General features: G+C 35.3%; 1 protein-coding gene across 1 annotated transcript in view; it reads left to right on the top strand.

The window, feature by feature from the left end:
* Positions 1-14183, top strand: part of Caap1 (caspase activity and apoptosis inhibitor 1) — a 31304-nt gene extending 17121 nt beyond the window's left edge. Inside the window, exons 5-6 of the mRNA XM_048359193.1 lie at positions 43-116; positions 12753-14183. Coding sequence (XP_048215150.1) covers positions 43-116; positions 12753-13099 — 421 coding nt within the window. The 3' untranslated portion in view covers positions 13100-14183. The remainder of the gene's footprint in view (positions 1-42; positions 117-12752) is intronic.
* Positions 14184-14602: the final 419 nt, after the last annotated feature.

Here is a 14602-nt window from a genome sequence, read left to right as displayed (position 1 = left end):
GATATTTAATTAAAATTTTCTTAATTTATTTTTATTCCTCAGACAAGACACCTGTATAGATTCTACTTCATCCCTGAAAGAAAACAAACAACTGGAATGTTTGGAGTTAAAACAAGGTATGGCTCAAATATATAATTTATTTTTAACATTTGCCGATGATAATTTTCCAGTGTTTCATATCATCCCATGTTACAGATAAAGAGCCAGAGTAATTTATTTGGGCCAAAGTAAAAAGAGGAAAGAATGCATCCTTTATTTTACGATATTCTTAGCTACTGGAATAACCTTAGTAATGCCTGGTTGATTGTAGACTTCACCAGAAAGGTTTTGTAATCTTGAATAGTTTTAATTGAGTGATTTCTGTTACATAGTCTGGGTAGCTTAGAGTTATACATGGAAAAAAAACCTGACAACTTTTTTTTTTGGTTATTTGCATTTTGAGACAGGATGTTATGTAGCTCAGGTTGGCCTTGAAACTCCAATACACTTGCATATTCTTCCCAAGTCCTGTTTTACAGGATAACTTTTTTCCCACAGACATTTACTTTGTCCTTATTTTATTTCTTTCTTGAAGAAATAAAGTAGTAAGTTTAAATTTATCTTAGCCTTGTCGATTAATAGAAATAATCTTTTACATGGCTTCTGGTTCTCGTCTCTATTTGGAAAATCCCAGAGTAAAAATAAGTTAATTTACAGCTACTCAAACATCACTTCACATTTTTCCCATTTCCTGTAAAATTAATTCAAAGCATCAATTATCTGTTGCAAGTAAGAGGACTGAATTTTCGCTATGCACACATCTAATCTTTGATGACTTAGGATAGTTTTTGTAAAACTAACCATAGGAACTGATTTGGTAAAGAGAAGCAGATAGTCTTTTTAAACTGTAGTCTGTTATTAATGCTTAAAAAGGTAAAATAATGGTATAATTTATATGTACAAGGGAAAAAACAACCCTAGATTAATATTTCTGAAGGTCTTGGAAATTCTTATGCTTTCCAGAAGTTCTTTTGTGTTAGCCTCATACATAGCCAGTACCTTTGTACTATGATTACTTCTGAGCAACTTCACAACTCAGATTTGGTTTGATTGGCCTTTATTATATTCAACAGCATGTTATATACTAACACTTTCTCTATAACTTAATCATATAACTGCTATACTTCTCATATAATTAAAGTGTACTCTTTCTTTTATTAGTTTCTAGATGTGTTTGTATCAAACAGTATGGATAGTATGTTGTTAGTTCATCTGGGGAGGGACTAAGTCATATAAAGATATAAAAGACTAGAATGAATCGAGTCATTCCCTTTCCAATGGAAAAAGTAGAGACTGCATTGCACAAGTTAGCTAAACCTGCATTCTAAGGGAAGATATTTTTCTTGAGTTAAGGTACTCAGGAGTTTTGTAGAACTACCTTTCTAGTATCAGCCGCTTAGTTGCTGTGATTTTCTTATGGTATCTTTAATTATTTGGAAACCAGTCATGGAGGTACAAAGAAAAAGACCTCAGGCCTTTTATGCTTTCAAGCCTATAAACTATACTGAGGAACTCACACCAGATACCTTAAACCCCAGGAACACCTATGACATCAAGTAGAGAGGGTCAAGAACTGAGATCAAAGCTTAACTACCACTGTTGATGGCAGCTCATGCTCACTTATGCTTAGCCTGTAAATTGTTTCAACTTTTTTTTTTAAGCAAGGAAGTAAGTCAGTAGTAATGTGACTAATATGTAAAAGTTGCATAGTGGGATAATCATGACTTACCTAGAAGGTTTATTTATTCAGATAAATATTAGCATAGTTGAAATCTGAATGAGATAGTAAATAACTTGCATGGAGTTATCAAGATACTGAGGTGTCAGGAAATGCAAATCTTAGCAAGTTAAATAAAGATCATTCCCCCCCCCCCCTTTTTTTTTTGGTCGATTGTGGGGCTTGAACTCAGAGCCTGAGCACTGTTTCTGAACTCTTCTGCTCAGCAGCTCTATCACTGGGTTTTCAGGTAGTTAATTGGAGATAAAAGTCTCATGGACTTTTCCTGCCTGGGCTAGCTTTGAACTATGATCTTCAGATCTCAGTCTCCTGAATAGCTAGGATTACAGGCATGAGCCACCAGTGTTCGGCTCATTCCCTCTTTTCTAACTGAGCAAATGATTATCTATTTGTAGCATATAGAACTCTCAAAATGTAATACTGTATCTCTAACTTTTCTCACATAGTTAGCTATTCTGCTCACAATGAGTTTCATAAAAACAAAATGGCCCTGAGTGCATTTTCATTTAAATAGTTTGATCATTTAAGACAATTTATAATTTAGTACTAAAGTTACCTTTTGTTCAGTAGACCAGAATATAAAGTAGCATTGAATTTCTTTTTCTTTTTTTTTAATTTTCTGCTGGTCACAGGGTTTGAACACAGGGCCTGGCCAATGTTCCTAAGCTTCTTTTGCTCAAGGCTAGTGCTCTTCCACTTAAATTACAGTGCCATTTTTGGCTTTTTGGTAGTTAATTGGATATAAGAATCTCACTGACTTTTCTGCCTGGACTGGCTTTGAACTGTGATCTTCAGATCTCAGCCTCCTGAGAAGCTAGAATTGCAGGTATGAACCACCAGAAGCTGCTCATATAGTTTTATATTTAATATACTTGTTAAATAATGGAAAAAAATTTCATGTAATTTAAAAAATTGCAGAAATTAGTAAAACACCAGTGTCTTTTTCTTAAGCATCATGACTGACAAATGAGAATGATAAATGTTTATAATATTTATGATATAAAAATACATAATAAATATATCCCTTCTTGGAAGTTGTCATGAAAAAACCCCATAAAACTATATAAGAAATGGCTGAGTTGGATATTTAGATTGGAGAGAGAAATTGAGTTGAAGTTTCTTGTCATTATTTTACAATATTTGAAGGGTTGTCAAGTAGAAGAATGGTTTGTCCTGCATGATCCCCAAGAATAAAAATGGGAATCATAAGATAAAACTATCATTGGACCAATATTTTTGGTTCCATTTATGTCAGATTATCAGAGCTGTCAGAAAGCCTCAGTGAAATTCCTGTTGCTGATGGTGTTCCAACAAAGGTTGCATACACTATCACCTGGTGGCACTGTTGTACAGCAGATTCAAACTGTACTCTGAAGTTTGGCCTTAATCTTTAAGTTGCTTTCAAACTGGAAGATTTTGTAAAGACCAGCGCACATTGTTTATACTTGGAAGAGTGCATGCATATATAAATATATTCTTTGTTTATTTATTTTATGCCAGTTTTGAGGATTGAAGTGGCCTGGGTACTGTCCCTGAGCTTTTGTGCTCAAGGCTAGAACTCTACCACTTGAGTCACAGTTTCACTTCTGGCTTTTTAGTAATTAATTAATTGGAGATAAAAGAGTATCCAGGCCTTTTCTGTTTTCGAACCTCAATCCTCAGATATCAGCCCCCTGAATAGCTAGTATTGCAAACATGAGCCACCAGCATCTGGCTAATAAATATTGTCTTAAATTGTTCAGTGGAAGCCAAGTGAAATATTCAAACTTTTTTCTATTACCGCTACATTTTAAAATTCTATTAGAGAAAAGAAAGGATGTTTGATTTAGTTTGTAGGCTGTTCGATGGTTCTTTGAAACATTTTCATTTGAATATAGTCATTAAATATAACCAGTCATAATGTAATTATATGGTATGGAAAATGATCAAAGTTAACACGACATTTGTTACATTTACAGTGAATCCTGTACATTAGTTTTTTCATTTGAAAATTATTCTTCCTCATTAGAGGTATGCAAAACAAAATATGCACATGAAGTTTTGTTTTGGTTAGGCATATATTTTTCCATTAATAATGATCTAGTTAGCTGGGGTGCTGGATGCTCATGAATGTAATCCTATTCAGGAGGCTGAGATCTGAGGATTGTAGTTTGAAGCCAGCCTGGGCAGGAAACTCCGTGAGACCCTTATCTCAAAAAAAAAAAAAAAAAAAAAGAAAGAAAGAGAAAATAGCAAGGAAAGAAAGCCGGAAGTGGCTCTAAGGCTCAAGTGGTAGAGTGCTAGTGTTGAGCACAGAGAGGCTCTGGGACAGAGCCCAGGCCCTGAGTTCAAGTCCCATGATCATAAAAAAAAAAGATCTAGTTTTCTGCATTTTTATTTTGGGCTTCTAGTTTATGAGTTGCTTTATTGCTAGACAGATTTAAAAAGAACCCTCTGAAGCTGAAGCTGTGCTTTGGTGGTAGAGCACCAGCCTAGCTACATATACATGACCCTGGCCTAGGTTACCTCCAGAAATGAAAAAAAAAAATTGTCGTCTTTTAAGCTATTCAGACCAGAGTATGATTATTACATTCTTAGGAGGTACAGGGAGAAAGTAAGTTCTGAAGGCTGATTGTACAACATCATGATTTTATGAGAGTGATGTAATAATTGTATACTTGAAAATGGCAGAGATAGTATATTTTCTTTCCACAAGAAATAATTAAGGTGTTAGGTTTGTTAATTAGCTTAATTTACTAATTTCACAATGCATATAAATAATTAAAATGCCTCGTACATAATGAATATTTGTACTTTTTACATTTTATATACCTAGAAAAAAGACTAATTGCTTACTAATTACTTCTAAAGTAATTTAAAATTACATAGGTTTTTCTATCATTTAGCAAAGGTTTTAAATAAGAGGCCACTGAAATTAATAAGATTTTTATTATTTTTTTGATCTGAAATGGGTACTTGAACTCAGTACATTATGCTTTTGCTCATTGGCTAGCACTTTGCCAAGTGAGCCACACCTCCAGCACCAAATTTTGTTACTTATAAATAGTTTCACAAGGAGTTTCAATTCAACATGTTAGTGATGAGTACAATGCATCTTAAGTCTTTAAGATGAGAAGTAGGTGGAAAAATCCAACTTATTTTTCTTGTTCTTGTTATAGTACTACGGAAAAGCTAAAGTAGGTAGAGTCTAGAATAAAACATAAACAAGTAAGTTTGCATTTGAAAAGGGGGTTGAAAAGCTAGGAGTATGATGGCACATACCTATAATTCCATGGTTCTTTCTTTTGTACCCAATATATCCATTCTCTCCCATGATGTATATTCATAGGGCACTTCAGAGGTTGTACAGTTCAAATCTTCAACTGGTATTTGGCTTCCTTTGGAGTATATCTCTCCTTGCTTGCTCCTGTCTTCTTTGTATCATACTTCCATCTTTTTCCTGACTTCCAAAGGATGAGTGTTACAGGTTTTCTTGGTATTCTTTTGGCATTCTTTTTTTCATTTCCCATAAGGTGATCTTACATAGTCCCAAGACTACCAGCTGCTAATTCAGTTCTGCAATTTAGACTTCTTTGTATCACTGTATATGTATGCACTTTACCTAATATATATTCGGAAAGCTTCTTAAAGTTAACATGAGCTAGACTAAATTCTTCTTTTCTGTCACTCCCTGCCCCAAAGTCACCAACAGAAAACACAGCTTTGCTTCTTCAACAGTCTTTTCTACCTCAATAAACAGGCATTACACTGTACTGAGTTGTCAGGCCAATAACCTTGGAATCACTTTTGATTCCTTGTTTTAAAAATCTGATGCCCTCATTTCTGTCCCACCTCTCCTGAAGTCTTTTTTTCCCCCCCACAGCAGTCTGAATGATTATTTTAAAATGTAACAATGACTACATCCCTGTTCTGATCAAAGCCTTCTAATAGCATTTTATCGCAAAACAAAATCTGATGTCCTTCCTTCTCCTTCCTTGGGCCAGTAAATGGTAACATGATGTGCTGTGTCGCTCCCTCCTTGACTTTTCTCTTACATGCCAGGCTCTCTCCTGTGTCAGAGGCTTTGCTCCTTCTGTTCCCTCTGTCTGCTTGTTCCTGCCCCAGATCATAATGTGGGTCTTCCACATGTCACTTACACCCTAGATTAAATGCTACCTGGTCTGTCTCAACTAGTTAGCACTACTTTCTTTTTTTCTATTCAGTGCTTATAAACCTAATAAGCCTAGAATTTTGCTGGGAATTGATGTCAAGTTTCCTGTACTACTGTCTTGTAGGAGTCACCTTTGTTTGACAACCAGAGCTGCGTTGCTCTGTCACATTTAGTTCCAGCATGTCTTGAAATAGAAATCTTATCTATTGTGACTTCAAGTTTTATCACCTGTAATCCAATACATCCACATCTTAGATATCAATTCATTTACATCAGTAGCAAAAGTTACACGTGCCCCCCCCCACTTGTTTTTTTTTGAGACAGTTTCTTAACATGTTCCCAGGTTGGACTAGAACTCACTGTGTAGTCCAGTTTGGCTTTGAACTCAACATTCCTGTGCCTTACATGCAGTCCTAGGGATTAAACCTAGGGCCTTGTCTAAGCTAGACAGTCATGTTATCATTTGAATTATGCCCCAGCCCTTTTGTTTCCGAGATAGGATCTTGTTATCTTTCCCAAGGCTGGTGTTGACTTATGATCCTCCTGCCTCTGTGTACCTTGGATTATAGGTATGAGCCAGGAGCATGTTACCATTGTATTACTTTAAAGTAAATCCCAGACATACTCATTGATAAATATTTCAGTACAGATGGTTCCTGGCTTGCAGTGGTTTGACTGTGGTAGCGTTAAAAGCAGTATGTATAGAATCAAAAGTCATATGCGTGCATGTATGTGTATGTGTGTGTGTTAAAAGCAATATGTATAGAATAGAAAGTCACACATGCATGCTTGTCCTAAGGCTTGGACCCAGGGCCTGGTCACTATCCCTGAGTTTTTTTGCTCAAGGCTAACTAGTGCTCTCCCAATTGAGCCACAGCTCCACTTCTGGCTTTTTGGTGGTTAATTGGAGATAAAAGTCTCACAGACTTTTCTGTTTGGACTGGCTTTGAACCACAGTCCTCACATCTCAGCCTCCTGAGTAGCTAAGGATTATAGGCGTGAACCACAGGTGCCTGGGTGGAACCATACTTTGAATCCAGAATTTTGACCTTTTCCAGGGCTAGTGACATAGTGATTCCCAGTATAGTGCTGTTTTATACTTCCCAGCCAATATACATGTTCTGAGAACATTTAAATCAGGCTAGTCTAAGCCTTTTAGGGTTGGTATGTTAAACATATTAAATGCCTTTTCAATTTATTGATAAGATTCATCTGTAAATAACTGCATTGTATGTTGAGGAGCATCTGTAGTTTATAACTCTCTTTGCAGTTTGTCTCTTGAGACTGGGTTTTTTGTTCACTTTGTATTTTGCTTGGTTGTAACTATTACTATTCTGTGGTCTCATATTTACTCTAAAGTGGTAGATTTAAGGCTGGGGAGATGGCTCTGGGGATAGGATACCTGCTTCACAGTTAGGATACCCTGAGTTTAAAGTGTTGCCAGAACATAAAACCCTAACTAAAACCAAGTCTCACACTTACTTGGACCTGTTTTGGTGCTGGGGAATTGAACCCAGGGCTTCATGTATACGAGTCAAGCACTCTTGCCACTAGGCCATATCCCCAGCCCCTTGGACCTGTTTTGGACAAATTCAGATTTGAAGTTTTGGGCAAGAATGTTTAGAAGCAATGCTGTATTCCTCCATAAGATAGCACAGAGTGTAACGTTTTTATTCTTTTGTGATCCTATTCTTAGTATTGTATATTGTCCATTGTCACTGATGAAAATATCCTTGTTCTATGAAGTTAGTTACTACATTCTATCTCCCCAAAAGTTTGTGTTGGAAATTTAATCCTTAAATTCATGTTAATAGTATTTGGTGGTGAGTCTTTGGGAGATGAATGAGGGTAAGATAAGTCATGAATGTGGAACCCTCATGATGTACCCTCTGTTTCTTCAGTGGGTTCTTGGCAGGGAAGGGATTATGTAATGTGTATGTGCCATCTTTAGTAGAAATTCAGAAAACAATTTACTCCCTGTTGACTTAATGCAATAATTCACTATCAAGAGGTTTCATAGGCATGTTATTTATAGAATTAGATTTCCTCCCTCCCTCCCTCCTTATTCCCTTCCTCCCTCCCCCTCCCTTTCTCTTTCCCTCCCTCCTTCCCTCCCTCCCTTCCTCCCTCCCTCCCTTCCTTTCATTATGGGATTTGAACTTAGGGTTTGAGCACTCTCCTTGAGTTTTTGTGCTCAGGCTAGCACTCTACCATGTTGAGCCACAGCTCTATGTCTGGTTTTCTTCTGGTTAATTGGAGATTAGTGTTTCCCAGTCTTTCCTTCCTGGGCTGGCTTTGAACCACAGTCCTCAGATCTCAGCCTCCTCAGTAGCTAGGATTATAGGCATGAGCCACTGTCTCCTGGCTTAGATAATCTTCCATTTTATAAATAAGAATTGTTTTTGTCAAGTTGATCTATTAGCAACTAAAATACTTTATAAACACTTTAAAGGTTTAAGGTTTAATTTGGAAAGTCCTTTTGAACTTTTAAAACTATATATATTTGAGATGTGATTAGTTTATGTTTGTTTGCTTTCATTGGGTATCCTATTTAAAACATTTAAGAAAAATAAAATCCATGACTTACCATATTTTCCCGTTATGTAACTGAGAGAATCCATGCTGTTTTCAGGCATTAAGATTTGTTATCAGTGATAGTAAAAATATAGGTATTGCATTAAGTTTTTTCCCATTTCATTGTATACTTTTGTTTAATGTATCAAAAGTATATTACTTTGAAGAATAGAATTGTATTGTTATTATTAAGGAGGTGTACATAATGGTTACAAAAGTCAGGTAATGAGTACACTTCTTCCACTTTTTCCCAGTTCCCCCTCCCGTCCTTGCCCGTAAGTTCCATAGTTCATTTTTTACATGGTATATGTTGAATACCACAATTTGATTTGTTCACACTCCCATTTTCCATTTCTGTGCTTCCTTTTGTCTCACAAAAAGACAAAAAACAAAAAAATAAAAAATAAAAATAACACCAATAATAATAACAACAAAAAGTATATTACTTTTAATCATAAAGTGATTTGGATGACACAGTTTTCTGCCTTAAGAATGTAGAATGTTCTGTGTAAATGCCAAACATTTTGCCTTAATGATTTTAACCTATTTTCATAACTGGCTTATTGACTAATATAAAAATATTTCTTTGGTCAATTATTCCATGTATTCATTCATCTGTGTCAGTGATGTATTGGAGAGGCAATTGATTCATATTGCTGTCTAGATACTGATTCTAGATGGATTATTTAAACTCTTTAGTGTTGGTTGTAGAGTTTTGGCTGTGAAACAACTTGGTAGGACAGCAGATAGAAGGAAAATAAAAGAGAAATGGTGAGAGAATAGTGACTAGCATTGGCAAATAGCTGGCTGGGACATTAGCTGGAAGAGGTGAATGCTTGGGAAAATTTGGCACTTTCTTACTACCTTTTCCTTTAAGTCTTGAAGCCCTTTAATCTTTCCCCATAGGCTATCCATTTCTTTCTTTTTTTTTATTTGTGTTGCTTGCTGTAAATGGTATGTAATATTTTAGTTGTCATTTACCTTAATGGAGGTACAAAATTAATAGAAAGAATGTATCTTATTCTCTTGTTTCTTTGTGAATTGTATCAAGTTACTCTATAGCACTTCTTTCCTAAAAGGACAGTAACTTTATTTGCTGCTTTTCCTACATTGCTTATGATTATTATGCCTTTTATACTTAATAGTTTGAACTTTATTGTTTTAAATTGCATTTAAAATATTAACCCCGATATATTGGTATTTCATTTTTCTTGTGAGATATCAGTACCTTAGTTTATGTCATGTATACATCCAACATTTTTTAACTTTTATTTTCCTTTAGGGCTTTAAGAAAGCTTGAATAAAATAAAAGCTTGAGTGATTAAGTCATCTTAAGTAGTAGTTTCTTTGTAAAGATAAAACATTTACTTAGTTCACAAACTGACAAGATTTTTAACAAATTATGTTGTGTGATTACTTGTAATTATTGAATTTTTGAACTTTTTGAAAATGAGTTGTAAAGCTTTATTAAAGTAGATAATCACATTACTTGTTTTTATCCCTTAGTACTGATTAAATTTTATTGAAACGAATAGGGATTGATAATTTGTGTGTGTGAGTGTGTGTGTGTGTGTGTGTGTGTGTGTGTGTGAGAGAGAGAGAGAGAGAGAGAGAGAGAGAGAGAGAGAGAGAGAGAGAGAGAGAGAGAGAGAGAGCGAGCGCGACAGCCCCTGGGGCTGGAACTCAGGACCTGGGAGCTGTCCCTGAGCTTTTGTGCTCAATGCTAGTGCTCTGTGACTTGAGCCACAGCTCCACTTGTGGCTTTTTACTGGTTAATTGGAGGTAAAAGTCTTAAGGACATTCCTGTCCAGGCTGGCTTTGAACCACAATCCCCCAGATCTCAACCTCCTGAGTAGCTAGAATAACAGGTAAGAACTACTAGTTCCCGGGCAATAATTTACCTTTTGAGGATTGTCACTGTTACTCAGAGTCAGGCCTGTGTGGAAATTTGAAGATTTTTTTTTATAGGATTCATATATAACTTAAAAATGGCAACCATTTCCTTCTAAAAACACCTGCCACATACAAACTTATAGAAAGTAGGTTCAGAAGGATAGAACATGACCACACTGAAATTTTAAGGAATTTGAATGAGACATTTGAGGTAAAATAACTTATTTACTTTGAGTGTTATAATTGTATTAAATGCACTAAGCTCCCTACTACTAATGATGTGAGTAATTATCTTTGGAAATATATTCATATGTTTGCAAATAATGCTTCAAAAACTGAGTCAGAATGATGAAAATTACTAGGCCATATCCCCAGCCCCGTTTTGTGTTCTTTTATGAGTCACTTGTCCTCAAGTTTTATACACTGCTTATGATAAATCATTTCAGGTGTACAATTCACAACATTTTGGCATATGTAATATAATATTGGACGGATGGAATCTATGAATGCCTTTTTAGTATTGCGTTACAGAGACCTCAGACCATTTGGATCTTTTGATAATTTTGAAAGTAAACAGAGTACCAAATTTACAGAACACTATTTCTTTAGTGATAGATGTACTACTTTTTTTATATAAAGATGAATAAAGCAAGGTCTAGACTTTTGCCACTAAAAAGTTTGAAACACACTCATAAATTGCAAATTAAAATGTCTTGTCCAGGTATTTCTTCTTTGAAATTTTGAGACTGTTTGTAAATCTTTTGATCCTTCTTCTCATGTTGATAGCTTTATAAAATAATATTTTGTAAGCTTGGAGCAGAAAGTTTTTTTTTAGCTGTAGCTCATCAACAAACTGTATGAAGAGGTTTTTAAAAATGATCCAAATTAAATCAGAGTATATTGCTTGGTGCTTCTGAGCCACCAAAAATAGTTTTTGGAAACTGACTTTTTCCTACCCCAGGAAAAAACAAAACATTCTGTTATCCCAATTTTCCATCTGACAATCTTGTATTATAAATGAGTTTTCTCTACTCTTAAGAAAGCTGTTAAAGCCATCATTAAGAATCCTTCCTAGCCAGGTACCTGTGGCTCACACCTGTAATCCCAACTATTCAAGAAGATTATATCTGAGGATTGAGGTTGAAAGCTAGTCTGGGCTGACTCTTAATTCCAATTAATTACACCAAAAAAGAACCTAGAAGTAGAGCTGTGGCTCAAGTGGTAGAGTGCCAGCCTTGAGTGAAAAAGCTAAAGGATCTTGTCCAGGCTCTGGCACATACACACATGCAAATTATTCCTTAAACAATTATATTAGGGGGCTGAGAATATGGCTTAGTGGTAGAATGCTTGCCTAGCATGCATGAAGCCCTGGGTTTGATTCCTCGGTATCACATAAACAGAAAAAGCTGGAAGTGGTGCTGGGGCTCAATTGGTAGAATCATAGCCTTGAGCAAAAGAAGCTCAGACCCTGAGTTCAAGCCTCAGGACTGGGGGGAAAGAGAGGTGGAGAAAAAGAGAGGGGGGAGAGACAGAGAGAGAGAGAGAGAGAGAGAGAGAGAGAGAGAGAGAGAGAGGAGGGGGGAGAGGGAGAGGGAGGGAGGGAAGGAAGATTATATTAGGGACTACAGTATAAATAATAGTAAATAGTGAGTACTCTTAAGTTGTAATTTTGTCTAAAGTTGGGTAATATCCATACCAGAGTGAAGATGATTAAGTCATGTTCTACATTTGTATTCTGTTTCTTAGCATCAGTTACAGAACTTTTGTTACAAATGCATTTTTTAAAATGATGGTGTATTATAACTCTATTAATTAAAATCTCCTTCATAAAACTGACTTTGTTTTTGAAAATGACTTTAGGCATTCTCTTTAATTCATGGATTCAGAACCAAATGCTTGAAATAACATGAAAAGTTGGGGGTGATAGTGCACTGTCCAGGTTGTTGCTGCTATTTTCTTCTTAGTTCCTAATAAGATATTTTAAATATCTTCTGGAATGAAAATAAATTTACTTCTTAAGCAATACTCTATCCCAAGGGTTCCTAAAGACACCACTGAAGCTTTACTGTGGTAAAAACATTATGATATTTTAATCAGAAAAATAGAGAATGGGAACTCTAGATGATGGGATTCGTTTTCTATTGCTTCTGCGTTCCACATTGTAATGTCACATCACATACATTAGGATTTCTGTGAGATTCAGTCTTGAAATTGAAGCTTTGGGGGAGTAGGTAAAATTGGTACTATGGACTTCGTGCTAGGAGGTGGGTCAAAGCAGCCATGTAGTCACAAATAACCTAGGGCTTTCAGGTTACATGGTTCTTTCCTCCCCCTTTTTTGTTTGTTTGTTTGTTACAGGTAAAGGGGAAGATAGTGATGTACTCAGTATAAATGCAGATGCTTATGACAGCGACATAGAAGGCCCATGCAATGAAGAAACTGCTGCTCCTGAGGCCTCAGAAAATACAGTCCAAAGTGAAGCAGGTCAGATAGATGACCTGGAGAAAGATATTGAAAAAAGTGTGAATGAGATTCTGGGACTGGCAGAGTCTAGCACAAAGGAACCAAAGGCAGCCACCCTGACTGTTCCTCCACCAGAAGATGTTCAGCCTTCTGCTCAGCAATTGGAGCTGCTGGAACTTGAGATGAGGGCAAGAGCAATTAAGGCCCTGATGAAAGCTGGTGATGTAAAAAAGCCAGCCTAATTTCACTTCACTTTGAATTGTAGGTGTGCTTGAATGAAGCCATGTGATATAATTTTGTATCTGAAATTTCTTTTAGGTCTTTTGTGGTGTTTCTCATGTAACTCTTAATAGATAAATTCATCTTAGATTTGAAATACTTTTGTTTTTGAAAAATTTTCTATTTTATATGTATGTCTAAATTCATGGCAAATATAATTGGATAGCGTGAGACTTCTTTAGATGATTATTTAGTTATGTCTGTAAACGAATCTCTTAAAAGCCATTAGCAAAGAGTCCTAGTATTTTTTCCCTTTTTTAAAGAAAAAAAAAACCAACAACAAACTATTTCAGCCAATACACTGAAATGCTTTAAGAAAAATTGAGCAAGCATGTTTATCTTAAGGCTACCTATATTTTGCAACTGAAGGTTAAAATTATGGCTTCTAGATTTCCTAACAATAAAATAAATTTAGTTTTGTGTAAATGTACTTTAAAAATACATGTTGTTTTGAAGATGCCTTCTGTGAATTCAGACTTGCTCCTCCAAATTCAGTAATAGTTTGCATTATAAGTCTTAGAGCTCTGAAATGGTTGTGAAAAGATTTTTTTTTTTGTAAAGAAAAAGAGACATAAATGTATGGCAATTTCCAATAGTACAAAACTATGTATGCATGCTTAATTCCAGCAGACAAACCATTCAGACAGGTGTTTAATCCTATTAGGCCCTTGGTTTCCTTGTTACTATTTATTTTTAATTATAAAAGGAACATTTTCGTTCACATTCCAACAAACTATCACGAAATTCTGAATTTTTATTATAAAGGGTTTCATTTTATACTATTGCTTAAAGATCTGATGTGCTATAATTCCATGAATTAAAATAATAAAAGACTATAATTCTGGATCTGAAGACTTGATACTTTTCCCAAAGCAAAGTTAATTTCAGGAACCTTTCATAAGTTGATGTTAAAATTAATTTTGTATAGTTTCTGTAAACAGCATCTTGCCATAAAGATAGATGCTTTTCCCATTAACAATTGCAATGTTTGATACCAAAATAGAATTAGGTAGGGTCTCTTAGATTAAATAAATTAATTTTTTCTAAAATATAAATCTGGACCTGTTTTGTATTTGATAACAAATATAGTGTATTTTATTTATAAGCCATGCTTTATGCCCATTATGTATAGAAAGATTATGCTTATATACAACTTACGATGATTGTGTTTTATTAGTTGACTTGTATGTTAATTTTAGAGACTTTTTTAATGGACATAGGTGAATGGACTTAGACTAAATAGACATTAGTGAATTATTGGTGTTATACCTTTTTGTTCCTGAATAGGTCTTTAACTCTGGTCTCTTCTTTCCTCTCTGAATTTTTCTCTTTTTTTTTTTGGTTGGGCTTTTTTTTTTTTTAACTGTATTTTTTTGTCTTTTCTTTTTTGGTTCTGGGGATTGAACCCAGGACATTGCACTTGCTAGGCAAGTGCTTTGAACTGAGCTACATCCCCGCCCTCCTCT

This window comes from Perognathus longimembris, chromosome 1, assembly GCF_023159225.1.
Source record: "Perognathus longimembris pacificus isolate PPM17 chromosome 1, ASM2315922v1, whole genome shotgun sequence".
Taxonomy (NCBI): domain Eukaryota; kingdom Metazoa; phylum Chordata; class Mammalia; order Rodentia; family Heteromyidae; genus Perognathus; species Perognathus longimembris.
This window is presented reverse-complemented; position numbering and strand designations above follow the sequence as displayed.